Raw genomic sequence first — 14,190 nt, forward strand, 5'->3', positions numbered from 1 at the left:
GGTTGTACCTAATGCACTAGTCGGTCCTAAGGAGGATAGATCAATCGAGTCTGGCTCCATTCAATACATAATGAGGATCATCCATACATGAACCTCTCATGTGCGGAGAAATGCTGGTCGTTTGTTGATTCAGATGAGAGGATTGCTTCGAGCGGATGCTTGCATTGCTCATTCCCAGGGTGTGGGGTTGTCAAGAAAATATAATGTAGAATATATGCACGGTTGTTTGCATTGTTTACAGTTTTCAACACAAGTATTTTAAAATTGGTAGCGTGTGGTGGGCCAACGAATAATTAAGCATGTATGTCGGTTGCTTGGTGATGCTGGTTGGCAGTTGAGCTTTGTAAGCCATGCCATGGTCTTTTCTCTGGACCATGGCTCGGTCTTTTCTCTGGACAATGGCATGGTCTTAGCGGCATAGAACTACCAGTCTTCTATATGAAGCTAAGCAACTTATGAACATCACGTTTTATAATGACCTCGAAGGTTTTCTGGTCCTTGTATGACTTGTTCATATTGGTCGGCCACGCGCTTCCTCTTCCCGGCTTGTTCATGCTCGGCACCTACCCACGACCTGCATGCTGGAAAGGCCAAACACAACACCCCTTAAACCATCCTTAACCAGGACCTTGGGGGTGAGGAAGTATCCGAGCTTGGAATGGGTCCGTAGGAATTAAAAGCACACAAGAACAATTAGACCAAAAAACGGAAATATAAAAATCCTAAGGAAGATGACAACAGGAGCCAACCTCCAATGTTCATAAATATAAGATGTTCTAATTTTTTTTTTTGTGAATCAGATGTATATAAACACATTTTAGTGTGTTTAGTCACCCATTTTAGTTCATATGTAGTCCACGTTGAAATACTCAAAACATCTTATATTTGCAAATAAAGGGAGTAGAATACACTGGAACTAGTTGCAGATATTTTTGAAACATTTAGAGTATCTCGAGATTTTTTAGAAACTCTTAAAGTATTTTAAAACAAGTGGAGCTGCTTTGACGCTTCTGCTTATCAGAGTGATGAAAAATAAAAATCTTTAAGCATTCACTCACCACACCAGTCTCTGGCTCTCGGCATCCACATGTCGGACGTCGTCGATCCCCTCGACTCCCTCCCCTCGGCGATCCTCGCCGATGTCCTCGGCCGCGTCGCGGACGCCGGGGACATCGCGGCTTCCCGCCTCGCCTCGCGCGCGCTGCTCGCCGCCTCCTACCACTGCCCCCGCGTCCGCCTCAGCGCGGCCGCCCGCGCGCGCCGCCTCCGCGGGCGCGGGGGCGGGGACGGCGCGACCGCCTTCCGCTTGGCCGCCGCGAACGTCGCCTCGCTCCTCGGGACGCACCTTCGCTCCCTCGCGCTCGACGCGTCCCAAGGGCATGGCTGCCCCGATCAAGCGATTTGGGCGAAGCACGCGGAGTTCGACGAGGCCAACGACCTGCACCTCACCAGCGGCGAGTCCGTGGCGGCGTGGGCGGCCACTGCCGCTGGCCTCGTCCTCCGGGAGGTGGACATCGTCGACTTCTGGCCGCAGTCGTGCTGGCGGAAGGCGGAGGCGCTCCCCGTCATCTCCCGTTTATGTCAGTCTCTCCATCTTATCTCAAAATTAGAAGTACATTTCAGTTGCAAATCCAAATTTGAGCTAAGTTAACCTGTTTATATGTTGTATGATACGCCGAGTTGCTCTAAAAACTGGTTTGTTAGAGATCAGAAAGTTGAGTGAGAAGTGAGAACATGTTGAAGAATTGATTTGCTTGATTAGTAAACTCTGTTTCTGGCTCAATTGTGTAGCTATTTGTGTTGTGTAGAAATAATGCGGGCACTGGGAACAGGAGAATTTTAGTCTTGTATAGTGCATATAATCACGGAGCCGAAAAACTAACCAAATGGTTTAGAAATACGGAAACACTAACGCCCACACGTGTGGAACGTCTCCAACTCGCCCACACGCCTGGATCGTCGTTGGTTGTTTTTTGCACGAATCCTGACACCAAAAGATGGATTTGGTGTGCCACGTAGGACAAGCCCGGTGTGTGGTGTGTAGGTAGTTCGCCCGCACGCTGTTTCTCCCTCGGACGAGACCGGTTGCGAGTCGGGGCGTGCGGTGGAACTGCTGTCGCGCCCGCACGCCGCGCACGACTTCTGTTCCCCATCTCCCATGACTGCCCTTTTTCCCACTCTCCCACACCAAGTTGTCATTTGCCATGTTTTCTGCAGGGTACATGGCAACTGCCCTATTTGTGATTGTAAGAAGATGGCAACTCTCTTTACCCCGAACATGTTATTGTTGCCACGTCTGTTTTTGTAGCGCTAAATGGCAACTGTCTAGTGCTAGTGCGTGGCAACTGCCCTATTTGTGATTATAAGCAGATGGCAACTCTCTTTACCCCGAACATGTTATTGTTGATACGTCTGTTTTGTAGCGCTACATGGCAACTGTCTAGTGTTAGTAGGTGGCAACTCCTAAAGATACCACCGTCGCCCACATGCCCGTCTCCTCTCCCACACACCAAAAGCTATCAGTTGCCATGTGTTTTTGCAGGGTACATGGCAACTGCCCTAGTGTGCTTGTAAGCAGATGGCAACTCTCTCTTTTACCTGAACATGTTTTTTGCCATGTTTTTGTAGTGCTACATGGCAACTGTCAAGTGTTAGTAGGTGGCAAATCCTAAAGTTTTCAAATCATGGCAACTGTAGTAGACCAGACCATACATGGCAACAGCTACAGTTGCCCAAAAATGGCATCTGACACTTGACCTGAGATGGCAACTGCAGTTGAGCAACCATGGCAACTGTAGTTGTCAGACATGGCAACTGCAGTTCAGCAACATGGCAACTACAGTTAAACGAACATGGAAGAGGGTTCGGACCATGGCAATCGCGGCGGGACGCGTGGTTACTGCCACGCGGGGCGTGTGGCTCGCAGGCGGGGAGGGGCGAGGGCCGAGACGGGTTGTGCGGGCCATGAGGTCGCTCGCCCGGACGTGCTAGTGCGGGCGATTGCGCCGCACACCGAACGTGCGGGCTGTGGTGGGGTGCGCGCGGACGTGCTCATGCGGGCGGGCATGTGTCGATGCCACACGGGGCGTGCGGCACATACCCCCTAGATGCCACACGTGTGGCAGTTATCGTCGTCCTAGAAATAAGGAGATTTGGTGGAATCACCTCTCTTGTGCAATATGAGGCGAGCAGTTTATGTTAAGACTGTTGATCATTGATTTGAGTCTTGTAGGCTGTTAGTTTCAGTCAAGGACATTGCTTGATTTTGATGTGACACTGATGTGACACTGGAGTAGTAGATAACATTGGCAGGAATTTAGCTTATTCACATCCATTCCCAGTTTTAACCAGAAAGTAGAACTTGTTTGGTTCGTCGTAGCTGTATGGGAATTCCAATAACTAAGCAAATGTTGCTTGTTTCAGTATCTAGTAAATCATGATGTAATCAGATATATATGCGATTCGCACATTCAAGACGACACCCGCCATACGCACGGTCTTATAATCTGTTTCATTCTACATATTTAACTGTTTAGCTTGACACTGCATGCATCTCAGACTAAATTTTGGCTACGCAGGTCATAATCTTTCAACACTGAGGCTGAGAAAGGCATGGCTATCTGTTGATGGGCTCAGGATAATGCCAAATCTGACTCATCTGGCACTTGAGTCCATTAGATTAGATGACGAGAACCTCAGCACATTGAATGAGTGCTTCCCTTGCCTTCATACTCTCAATCTTATTGGAGTTGGGGGGCTCAAGGACCCCAAGATTCACCTTCCTCAGCTGAAGAATTGCCACTGGGAGGTATCAGATGTTCCACGGTCTTTAGCTATCCATGCCCCTAACTTGGTTTATCTTGAGTTGAAGTGTGTTCGACCAGGAATCCTCATTCTAGATACTCCATCCGTGTCCACTCTCAAACTCACCATAGATAAACTTGGCCCTACCGTCCAAGTCGATGGCCTTGTGAATCTGAAAAACCTTCGGATAGAGTCATCGGATCTAAATTCCCTCTTGAGGCTGTTTTCAGAGAGTCGAGATGTCAGGACACTAGATCTTGAGCTACCTGCTTCTGCAGGCCGCAGTGAGCTTTACGAAGCGGTGGAGCCTGAGCTGTTTTCAAGAGCCACCGAAGTGAAGCTGTCGCCGAGGTTTTCATATGAACTGATGAGGCGCATTGTGTTCTCCATGACCAGTTATGACTGCCGAAGCTGTCTGAGGAAACTTCTGGTTCATATGCCGCCATCCATCCTTACTGCTTGCCCGTTCATACCCTTGATCAACAACTGCGCGCCGTTGTGCGAGGTGACTGTTCTTTTCCATGCGGATTCCAGTGATGCCACTCGCCAAGCTGCTGCATCCTCTTGGCCGCTGCGTTTTCCAGACATCACTTGGCAATGGGGTACTTGGCAGTAATCCTGTATAGATACTTCGTTTCAAGATGATCAAGAGTCACAGAACTAGAAGTGTCTGAAACTGGGTTTGGTCATGGCACATTTGTTGATGGCCTAAAAATGCCTAATGTGTGCATATGTATGTTATGGTAGAAATTACTCCCTCCGTTCCGATTTACTTGTCGCAAGTATAGATGTATCTAGATGTATTTTAGTTCTAGATACATCAATTTCTGCAACGAGTAATTTGAGACGGAGGAAGTAGAAACCATGGGTATGCTTATGTACTGGGCCTGTTTGGCACCACTGTGTACAGATGTTCCAAGATAAGGAAATATATATAGTTTCTGGGTGCTAGCTTATGGAACAGAAACAAAAATGATCGGTATCATGCTTTGTCCTAACCAAAACCATACATATTTGCACTTTGACCCTGAATCAGCTGCTAAGCTGGTGCGAGGTTAAGGTACGCTACTACTGTTACTTCCAAAATTCCTGTTACTTCCAAAATTCCATAGCAGGCTCTGGTGTGCCGGTTTTCTCACAGCCGGAGGTGGAGGCACTAGTTGTGGCTTATCATTTGGTGCACCACTTAATGATTCTTTCGATTTCGATCGTTCACACGACATAGGTCATGGAAAAGATCCCAGGCAACTCATCAAAACATGAAAGCCAGTTAGACAATAAATTCCTGATTGTCACTAGTTACCTGTTGATATCAAGCAATATAGCTCAAGATGCTTGATTGATGCTGGTTCTTTTCTGAATTGTTTTGTAGGCAAGTGTAACCCATGTATGCAAGGATACATTTGGTCCATGTCCCATGTAGCCCTACCAAATCAAATGTGGGCCAGAATTGTTCTTTTTTTTTTATCAAGCAATCCTTCATCCTCACTTGACCAACTATTTGGTGAGAATATGTGAGAGGGATGAGTAAATACGTAAATGCTAAATGAAACTTGGGCTCCAATGTTAAACAATTAAAAAAATCATACTTTTTGTTTAAAAAAAAATCCAAAACACATAAACCCAGATATGTAATGTACATGTGTGTAAGTTACTAAGTTTTAATGATGAAATAAGTTAAAACGAGGGCTACAAAAAAAACAAAAAAAAATATGTGACCTTTAGCACATGCATTGTTCATTCTCAAAGTTCACGGTTTTGTTTCTCAGTGTGCACAACTTGCAATTCAGGGTTTTTCATCATGAAATTTACACATATAACTACCTCCGTCTGGGTTTATTATGCCTCCTCTCAGTTTGGGTGAAAATTTGACCATAATTTTAACTAACACTCCGTAAAATGTAAACGGTATACCATAAAAACTATACTATAAAAGCTCTTTCAAATACAAATCCCACAGTATATTTTATGTACTCCCTCCGGTACTTTTTACTCTGCACATTGGTTTTGCCGAAAGTCAAACTTTGCTAAGTTTGACCAAATTTATATTAAAAATTATTAGCATCTATAATATCTAATAAATATAATATGAAAATATATTTCAAGATGAATCTAAAGATATTGGTGTTGTTATGTGAATGTTTATAATTTTTTATATAAACTTGGTCAAAGTTGAATAAGATTGACTTCGGACAAACCTAATATGCAGAGTAAAAAGGACCGGAGGGAGTATCATATAATTTATATCGTGTTAGTTTTAGAGATGATCAAAGTTTGCCCCAAAATACGAAGGGGCACAATAAACTTGACGGAGGTAGGACATTACATCCTACATACATTCATATTGTTAATGGATTGAATACGCGCCTCCTCCCCAAAAGAAGTTTAGGGTCCCTCCGCCTCCTGCCGGTGCCGCCTTCGGTCCGCCTCGTCTCCGGTTGCCTTAGGGCCATGTGGGCACGGTGGATCCAACCCTTATGGGCGGGAGGGCTCCATTTTTTAGATGTTTCTTCAAGTTTTGTTAGGGTTTGTATCCTGCTCAGGAAAGCGAGACAACGGCGGCTCCCTGGAGATGGAATAAAGCTCTCCCCGTCCAGCCCTCGTCTCGGTGGTGCGTCTAGAATCATCAGTGGGCGTGTGGATGTGTGTCTCCGGCGGATCTATTTTTGATGAATTTGCTCATATCTGGTCATCGTTTGTCTACACTCGTGTGTCTCCGGTTTGGATCCTTCCGATCTACGCTACTCTTCATCGACGATAGTTGCTGTTTGGTGTGCTGGTTCTATGGGGCCTTAGCACAACGACTTCCTAATTGTCTACTGTAACAAATTTTTCCCGGCTCTGGTGAGAGGGGGATGATGTTGGCAGCGTGTCTTCGGCTTGCTTCAGTGCTTGTAGTCGTCGCTAGATGGTCTACAAATTTATGTGTATTTTCTATTATTTCTGGTGTTCGTTGTACCAGCATGATCGAGGATGAATGGATTGGAAGTTTATTGATAAAAGAAAAAGCTTCATAGAGCCCGTCCTCGCCTTACTCCTCATCTGTAACCATTTTTTTTAACACATACGGAAAGAACAAAAATATGATGGAAAACCATTTTTCTTCGAGGTTTGTTTGGGTGGGACGCCTGGCATCCCACGTGGTGGGTCATTGCGGTCTCCTTTCTCCCCCAATCCCACTGAACAGCAGCCGGGATCGTTTCATCTCTGCAATGGCGACCAAGGCCGGCGGCCCTAGCTTGTCTTCTCTTCGTCGGCGCTAGGGGGCGTTCGGATCTTCGCGCCCGTCGCCCTTGTTAGGAGCCTAGGCGTCGTCGTCGCTCGGTCTCTGGGCTTTCCGCCAACGCCGAATCTTCTCCGGCTGCTAGGTTTCCGTCCATCTGGTGCCTCTGTCAACGAAACCTCCTTCAGCTCCCCCCTTCTCCCGGCCGTGAGTTGGTAAACGCATTCACCCATTCACAGTCATCGGTTCCTCTTTCGGTTCACCATTATTTGTTTCGATCTTGACTGTGAGCCAAATGCCCCATCAATGCAGTGCATATTAGGTGTTTCAAAAGCCAGACATTTCACAGCTTTTACCAAGTTTCTAGAATAAAGCCTAAAATGCTAAATAAGTAAAATAGAAAAAAAATACACTTTAAGATGAATCTAATGGTCCTAATCTTGTATTGTTGATGTCGATTTTTTTGTTCTATGAAGCTGTCAAACATAAACATGTTTGATTTACGAATACTAATACGCATTACATTGTGGAACGGAGGGAGAGTAGTTGTGGTTCGTTTAATCAAGTGGAACCTCGTTAGCATCTCAGTAGCAGTAGCTTTCTTACCATCCCTTTTTGGGATTGTGCAGGAATTTTACTCGTTTAAGCAACTTGTGTTTGTTCCCCTATTTCCCGGCTGTCGATCTGAAGCAATTTAAGAAACTATGCAATTACCCAGGTTACATTGGGTAGTATTTCGTCATGTTTCAGCACAATTTTTTATCTTCATACATCGGTTAAGTAATTTGTGTATCACTCGTTAATTGCTTATCCTTGCCTACGACTGAAAATGTGTCTGTAGTTCTATGTAATAATTTTGTTAAAATTATTTTAAAAATTAAATTTTGTGGGCTGTAACTATTTCGATATCTGTTGCGTATCAACTGACTGTATGTTTGTGACTCAAAACTGACAAGGATAGAGACCGGAGACCCCAAGACATGCATGCAGAGTTTTAGCTGTAAAGTTATCTGTGCTTGCCATGCTAATCTAGAAAAAAGTGGATTAAAAGGGAGAAGTTCCCTCCCTTAACCGTACATTATTTAGGTAGAAATGAGACCTCTGCGGATCGAACGTGGGTAGGCGAGCTATCGGGTTCACTTTTCTTTTCGTTTGATTGCTAATGCTAATCTAGGTTTATAATCCTCGTTTTACCTTCTTTCACAGCTTCTTGCTTCACTTTGTTATCGTCTGATTTCTTTCCTTTTTATGTAATATTTGCGTCCATCATTTAGTTCCAGATCTACTCCATATGGCGAAGATGCCGTCACAGACGACTGAAGTTGATGCTGCGGTGCAGAGTTCTGTTGAACATGCAGTTGGAAAGGTTACCTCGGCCGCAAAGTCCATGGAGCCAAATTCGTCAAGCCCCCAAGCGGAAACCTCCAATTCTTCTACTCATGTTAGTCTTATATTCGGAACATTTTCAGTGGCCATCTTTTAATGCTTGTGGTCCCAAGTTTTTGGCCAATCAGTTGTGTAGGGTTGAGTTCAACATTTTTCTTATATATATTTCTTATACTTCTTTTTCTTATTTAACCAGGTGCATTCTATTATCAATTCTATCGTAGAAAAGCATCGTGCTATCTTGGCTGAAGAATTTGAATTGATTCAACAGAAACGTTTATCCTTAATGGCAGCCGACATTTCTGACGCTATTTCATCGCTCGTGCGCAACTGCCAGACTGATGTGGATGCTTCTTCCCGTCAAGTTCGAGACCAGCTACATCCTGCTGGTACAACTGAATATCAAGTTCCACGTCCTGATCAAGCTCCTGTCGATCTGGTCCGAGATCAGCAGAATCCTGCTGTTGCATCTGAAGGTCAGGTTCCAGAGGTTGTTCTAAATTCAATGGATGCTAAAGAAAGTCAAGCCAGAGTGTCGGATGATAATGTACATGTCTCTCCTGTTCTAAATTCAAAGGATGCTCAGGACACTCAAGTGAACGAGAATGTTGGCACCGAGGGTCTAGTCTCGGGTGATATCGCACGTGTCTCTCCTGATCCTATTGAAGATCAGTCTCCCAACTTTTCAAGAGGCATATGTGCTACTATCAGCGATGATCCTTCTCACTCGGAGAATGTTGCCGCTCCAACACCTACTGATGCTAATCTCATTGGTGGATCATTTGTAACACGAACCGTTGATAGAAACTCAAAACGGAAACATGATGAAACGGGAAACGGAAATGATGGGAAATGGAAAAGAAAAAAGAAAAGAAGCTGTTCAGCAATCCCACTTTGCAAACCTTCATCTGATCCCACCCTATCCGATACCTCCATGGCCCACATGTCAGAGGCTGGCGACCCGTTCGAATTTCTCCCGCTATCAATCCTCGCCGACATCCTCGGCCGCGTCGCTCATACCAGAGACATCGCATCGTGCCGCCTTGCCTCGCGCGAGCTCCTCGCTGCGGCTTACCAGTGCCCCCGCATCCGCCTTGACGCCTCTGGCCGCGCACCCGGTCTTCGGAAGGGTGGGGGAGGGGTCGAGGGCACCGCCTTCCACACACTCGCTGGAAACCTCGCGTCACGCCTCGGGTCGCACCTCCGCTCCCTTGTGATCATTGCGTCCGAAGGGCAGGGTTGCCCCGATGAAGTGACGTGGGTGGAGGAGGGGGAGTTCGATGAGCCTGATGATCTGCATGTTACCAGTGGAAACTCCATGCGGGCGTGGGCTACAACAGCTGCAGGACCTGCCCTCCGGGAGGTGGAGATTGCTGACTTCTGGCCACAGTCATGCTGGCGGAAGGCGGAGGCGCTCCCTGTCATTTCGCACTTCTGTCAGTCTCTCTCTGGCAGTATTTATGTTCTCTGCATTGAAAAGTTGTTTCATTTCAAGGAATGTATTATCCTGCTAGAGTTAGCTTGTCACGTCGGAACAAGTTATTTAGCTGAAGTTATGCTCCTTATTCACAAAGCTTACTGTTTCTTCGTTGAATTATAATCTGTAATGCTCTAAAAAGGTTGTCTTTTAACCTGTGCTGTTCTAGAAACTTACCCGTTTGCTCATTTATCAATTTTGGGCTCTAGAAATAATAATTACATTAGGGGGCTTGGTTTTTGTTAAAACTCTATTGCTCATTGGTTTGAAGTTCTGGGTCTCTTAGATGTCAGTTGTAGATTTTACATTTTTTTAGGGGATCATGTTGATTTTGCTTTGTCTAAAGCTTGAAACCGATATTTCGGTAGATTACAGTGGCTTAAGATTTGGCTTACTCTCGTCCTGGCAGAACGGCAAAAACACAATTTTAATTAGAGAGAACTTTCCAACCATTTTATTATCTTTGAATGAAGATACACAAGTAGAACATTTTGGGGTCATAGATGAAAACATTTTTGGGTGATAGCGCTGCAATGTGGAATCTCACCAAGTAGTGCTATTATCAGTTTATCACCATATTCAGATATAAATAATTTGTGTAGTTAAGGCTGCATCTGTCACGCTGAGTTTATGATGGTCTATTTGGTTCCAGATATTTACCCAGTTAATTAAACCCTGCTTGTAATGATCTGAGATTAAATTTTGTGTATGCAGGTCATAATCTGCTCAAACTGGGGCTGAAAATGCATGGCTGTCTGTTGATGGGCTCGAGATAATGCCTAATCTGACCCATCTGACTCTTGAATTCATTAGACTCGATGACGAGGACCTGAGCAAGCTGAATGAATGCTTCCCTTGCCTTCAGATTCTCAATCTTATCGGAGTCGGGGGTCTCGAAAATCCCAAGATTCACCTCTCTCAAGTAAAGACTTTCCGCTGGGAGGTATCAAATGCTCCGTGGTCCTTAGCTATCCATGCGCCGAACTTGGTTCATCTCGAGTTGAAGTGTGTTGAACCAGAGATCCTCATTTTAGACACTCCTTCCGTGTCTACTCTGAAGCTGACCATTGATGAACTCGGTCCAACTGTCCAAGTTGACGGCCTAGCGAGTTTGAAAAATCTTCGAATCGAGTCCTCGGATCTGAAGTCCCTCCTGCAGCTGTTTGCAAGTGATCGGGATATCAGGACATTAGATCTTGAGCTACCAGTTTCTGTGAACTGCGTAGACCTTTACCATGAGGTGAAGCCAGACTACCTTGTCCAATTGTTCTCCAGAATCACTGAAGTGAAGCTGTCACCAAGGTTTTCATGTGTACTGATGAGCCTCCTATGCCTCTGTATGAAACATGCGTCTGCAGGCCGTTTGGAGAAACTTCTGGTCCATCTACCGGCATCGGGCATCACTGCTTGTCCGTTCGTGCCGTTGCTTAGTGTGAGCGCGCCGTCGTGCGAGGTGACTGTTCTTTTCCATGCTGATACCAACGATGCTGTTCGTCAAGCTGCTGCATCAGTCTGGCCATCATCCATTCGGGGACTCCCAAGGTTTCCGGAGATCACATGGCGATGGGGTACTTGGCAGTGACCCTTGCATCCATACTTCATTCGAAGGCTATCATGAATCTCAGAGCTAGCAGTGCCTGCGACACTTTTGTCGACGCATCACCGTCTTCGACAGTTTCTGAAGCCTGTTGGTTTGGTCATGGCACATTTGCCGATGGCCGGATGTGTGCCTACTATGCGCCGCAGCACTGTGGAAAAAATGTTCCAACATGAAGAACTATATATGGTTGTCTTGCTAGATTATGTACTTCCTTGTATGATGCATATGACCTGCTAAATGGTTTCTGAATCCTTTTGCTTTGTCCTAACAAAACAGTACATGTCTGCACTTTGAATTCCCTGTCAACAATGTACTACACTGCATCTCTGAATCCTTCTTACCCCGCTGGTTCCCTACTCATCTACTGTTCCCTTCACAACACCTATGGTTTTTTTGAAAGATCAGCTCTGTGTTCTTTTCCCGCCATTTCTAGTGTAGCTCCTCTCAGAGGCACCAGCTGCTGCACTGGCAGCAGGTCGGACAGGAGCACGAGCAGGAGCAGCACCGCCACCGCCATTGGCAGCAGCAGGAGGGCCATGAGCAGGCGAACCAGCAGCAGCCGCAGCACTCCCCGCACCAGCACCACCCGGCCTTCTGCGGCCGCCGCTCCTCCGTCGTCATCTCCTCGAACTGCGACCTGCGGTTCGAGGGCGTCGGCGGCGACTGCTCGTGCTCCTTCTGCAGCTGCTGGTAGCCGCCCATGCTCTCCTTCGTCCCCGTCGACGGCTCCGCCAGTCTGCGGATGTAAAGGTATCGATCAAGCACGGTCGGTCATGGCAGAGAGAAAATCGTGCGTGCGGCGGGGCGTACGTACATTGGGAAGGCGAAGGAGAAGTTGCTGGAGCTGCCGATGGAGCCATTCTCGTGCCGCCGGATCGCTCTCCCCTCGCTCGCGTCCGACATCGCGCTGCCCGGCACCTCCTCGAGCGGCGGCAGCTTGCCGTCTGGGTACCCGCCGCCGCCGGCCGCCATGGCCTCGTCGTAGAAGTAGTCGAAGTGGGACCTGCTGGGGGCGTACAAGTCGTCGGAGATGCTCAGGCTGGCGCCGTGGATGCTGAAGAGCGACTCGTTGGACGCGATGCTCCAGTCCGCCTGCGCCCCCGGCTTGGGCTGGAAGATGGACGCCGGGATCCTGTCCGGGTTGAAGCCCTCGACCGCCGGCTTGGCCATCGTCTGCGCCTCCGGCGCCGCCGACACCGTGCCTCCGCCGGTCGACCGCTCCGAAAACGACGCCCAGTCGTCGGGCAACTTCGGCGGCGCGGCCGGACCGGCGTCGGCATGGTCGTCGTCGCCGTCCGCCGCCGCCACGACCAACGGGGTGCGTATCTCGGACGCGTCGACCTGGAAAACGCACCCGGGCGAGGACGCCCTCGACGAAGAAGAAGACGCCGATGACGTCCGCCGGTCGGGCTTGACCGCGGCGTCCTCGTCCGGCGCCACGTCCAACGGCCGCATCTCCGCATAAGGCTCGGGCAGCTCCGGCGCCGACGGCTTCCCCGGAGAGGCCGGCGAGCCGCGCGACTGGGGCTCCATGAGCACGTCCTGCCGAGCCATGCATGACGATTATGCGAATTGAGTTCTCTGCCTAAGATCAAACGAAAAAGAAAGGAAATTGCAACAAAAATCCAAGACCTGGAGATTAAGCGGAGCCCCAATTCGAGATGGAGCTAGTCGGATGCAGCCGTTGCGGCAAAAGAGAGGGCACTGCCGCCGTGCCCCAATTCGAGATGCTGCCTCGTCTATTTTTGGTTGACTCGCTGATACACTGCAACGGGAGGCGCGAGGAGGCCGGGAAGCCACCCAATTGGGAGCACGAAACCACACCAAATCAAGGCATGCGTGCATGCCCAAGTGCAGAGTACCGGTGATCCAGAGCACGGCCGCAATGCTTGTATGCTAAGAGCATCTCCAACAGCCGCGCTAAGCGCCACGCGCAAAAAACTTGTTTACCACGCGCGCTGCGGCTGGTTTTGCGCGTCCGTCTGCGCTGGCTCCAGCAGCCGCGCTATAATGCAGCGCGCACGTGCCGCTCCAGCAGAGCGCAAAAATACAGTGCGCGCGACTTGCGGGGCATTTTGCATATATGATATTTTAGACAAAAATAAACATGTGAAATTTGACACAAACAAGTTGATGAATAAAAGTTCATGCCCACAAGTTCAAAATCATGCCCACAAGTTTATCCAACCAAGTTCAAATGCAAACTAAAGTTCAAGACATGAAAGACACGTCAATCTTCATCTTCCTCGTCTTCGTCTTCGTCCTCATCTTTCGAAGACGACTCTTTCGCCTCCGAAGATGAATCTTCCTCCCTCTTCTCATCACGCACCGCATCACGCACCGCATCATGTGAAGCTCCGTCGGTGTTGGCAAGATCTTCAACGGCATCTTCATGAGAATGTGTGTGAGAAGGCACATCGAAAGACATTGCACCCATGGCGGACGGAGGTGCACCCATGCCTCCCATGAGAGAAGCAAAACTCATGCCTCCCATGGCGGCCATAGCGTCGGAGGGTGCTCCAAAGCCACCCATGCCTCCCATGGCGGCCGAAGGTGCACCCATGCCTCCCATGGCGGCCGGAGGTGCACCCATGCCTCCCATGGCGGCCGGATGTGCACCTATGCCTCCCATGGCTCCGAAGCCACCCATGCCTCCCATGGCGCCGAGGCCACCGCCACCGCCACCCATGCCTCCCATGG

General features: G+C 48.1%; 2 protein-coding genes and 1 pseudogene across 2 annotated transcripts; 2 read left to right on the top strand and 1 right to left on the bottom strand.

The window, feature by feature from the left end:
- Nucleotides 1-1,081: 1,081 nt before the first annotated feature.
- Nucleotides 1,082-4,760, top strand: LOC119267204 (F-box/LRR-repeat protein At4g29420-like). The gene is made up of 2 exons (XM_037548561.1): nucleotides 1,082-1,580; nucleotides 3,579-4,760. The coding sequence occupies exons 1-2, from the start codon at nucleotides 1,088-1,090 to the stop codon at nucleotides 4,418-4,420; spliced, it is 1,335 nt and encodes a 444-aa protein (XP_037404458.1). The 5' UTR covers nucleotides 1,082-1,087; the 3' UTR covers nucleotides 4,421-4,760.
- Nucleotides 4,761-6,960: 2,200 nt separating this feature from the next.
- On the top strand, nucleotides 6,961-11,921 carry LOC119267205 (annotated as a pseudogene).
- LOC119271967 lies at nucleotides 11,908-13,044 on the bottom strand. Its single transcript, XM_037553591.1, has 2 exons — nucleotides 12,305-13,044; nucleotides 11,908-12,226 (listed from the first exon to the last, which is right to left on the bottom strand). The coding sequence occupies exons 1-2, from the start codon at nucleotides 13,042-13,044 to the stop codon at nucleotides 11,935-11,937; spliced, it is 1,032 nt and encodes a 343-aa protein (XP_037409488.1). The 3' UTR covers nucleotides 11,908-11,934.
- Nucleotides 13,045-14,190: the final 1,146 nt, after the last annotated feature.

The sequence above is a fragment of the Triticum dicoccoides genome, chromosome 3A, assembly GCF_002162155.2.
Source record: "Triticum dicoccoides isolate Atlit2015 ecotype Zavitan chromosome 3A, WEW_v2.0, whole genome shotgun sequence".
In the NCBI taxonomy this organism is placed as follows: Eukaryota; Viridiplantae; Streptophyta; class Magnoliopsida; order Poales; family Poaceae; genus Triticum; species Triticum dicoccoides.

What these genes read in the sequence shown, in the direction of transcription:
- LOC119267204 (XM_037548561.1), top strand. Translation starts at nt 1,088, where the DNA reads ATGTCGGACGTCGTCGATCCCCTCGACTCCCTCCCCTCGGCGATCCTC. An exon ending in CCCCGTCATCTCCCGTTTAT is followed by an intron (nt 1,581 to 3,578) that starts GTCAGTCTCTCC and finishes TTGGCTACGCAG; the next exon opens with GTCATAATCTTTCAACACTG.
- LOC119271967 (XM_037553591.1), bottom strand. Translation starts at nt 13,044, where the DNA reads ATGGCTCGGCAGGACGTGCTCATGGAGCCCCAGTCGCGCGGCTCGCCG. An exon ending in TTCTCCTTCGCCTTCCCAAT is followed by an intron (nt 12,227 to 12,304) that starts GTACGTACGCCC and finishes TTACATCCGCAG; the next exon opens with ACTGGCGGAGCCGTCGACGG.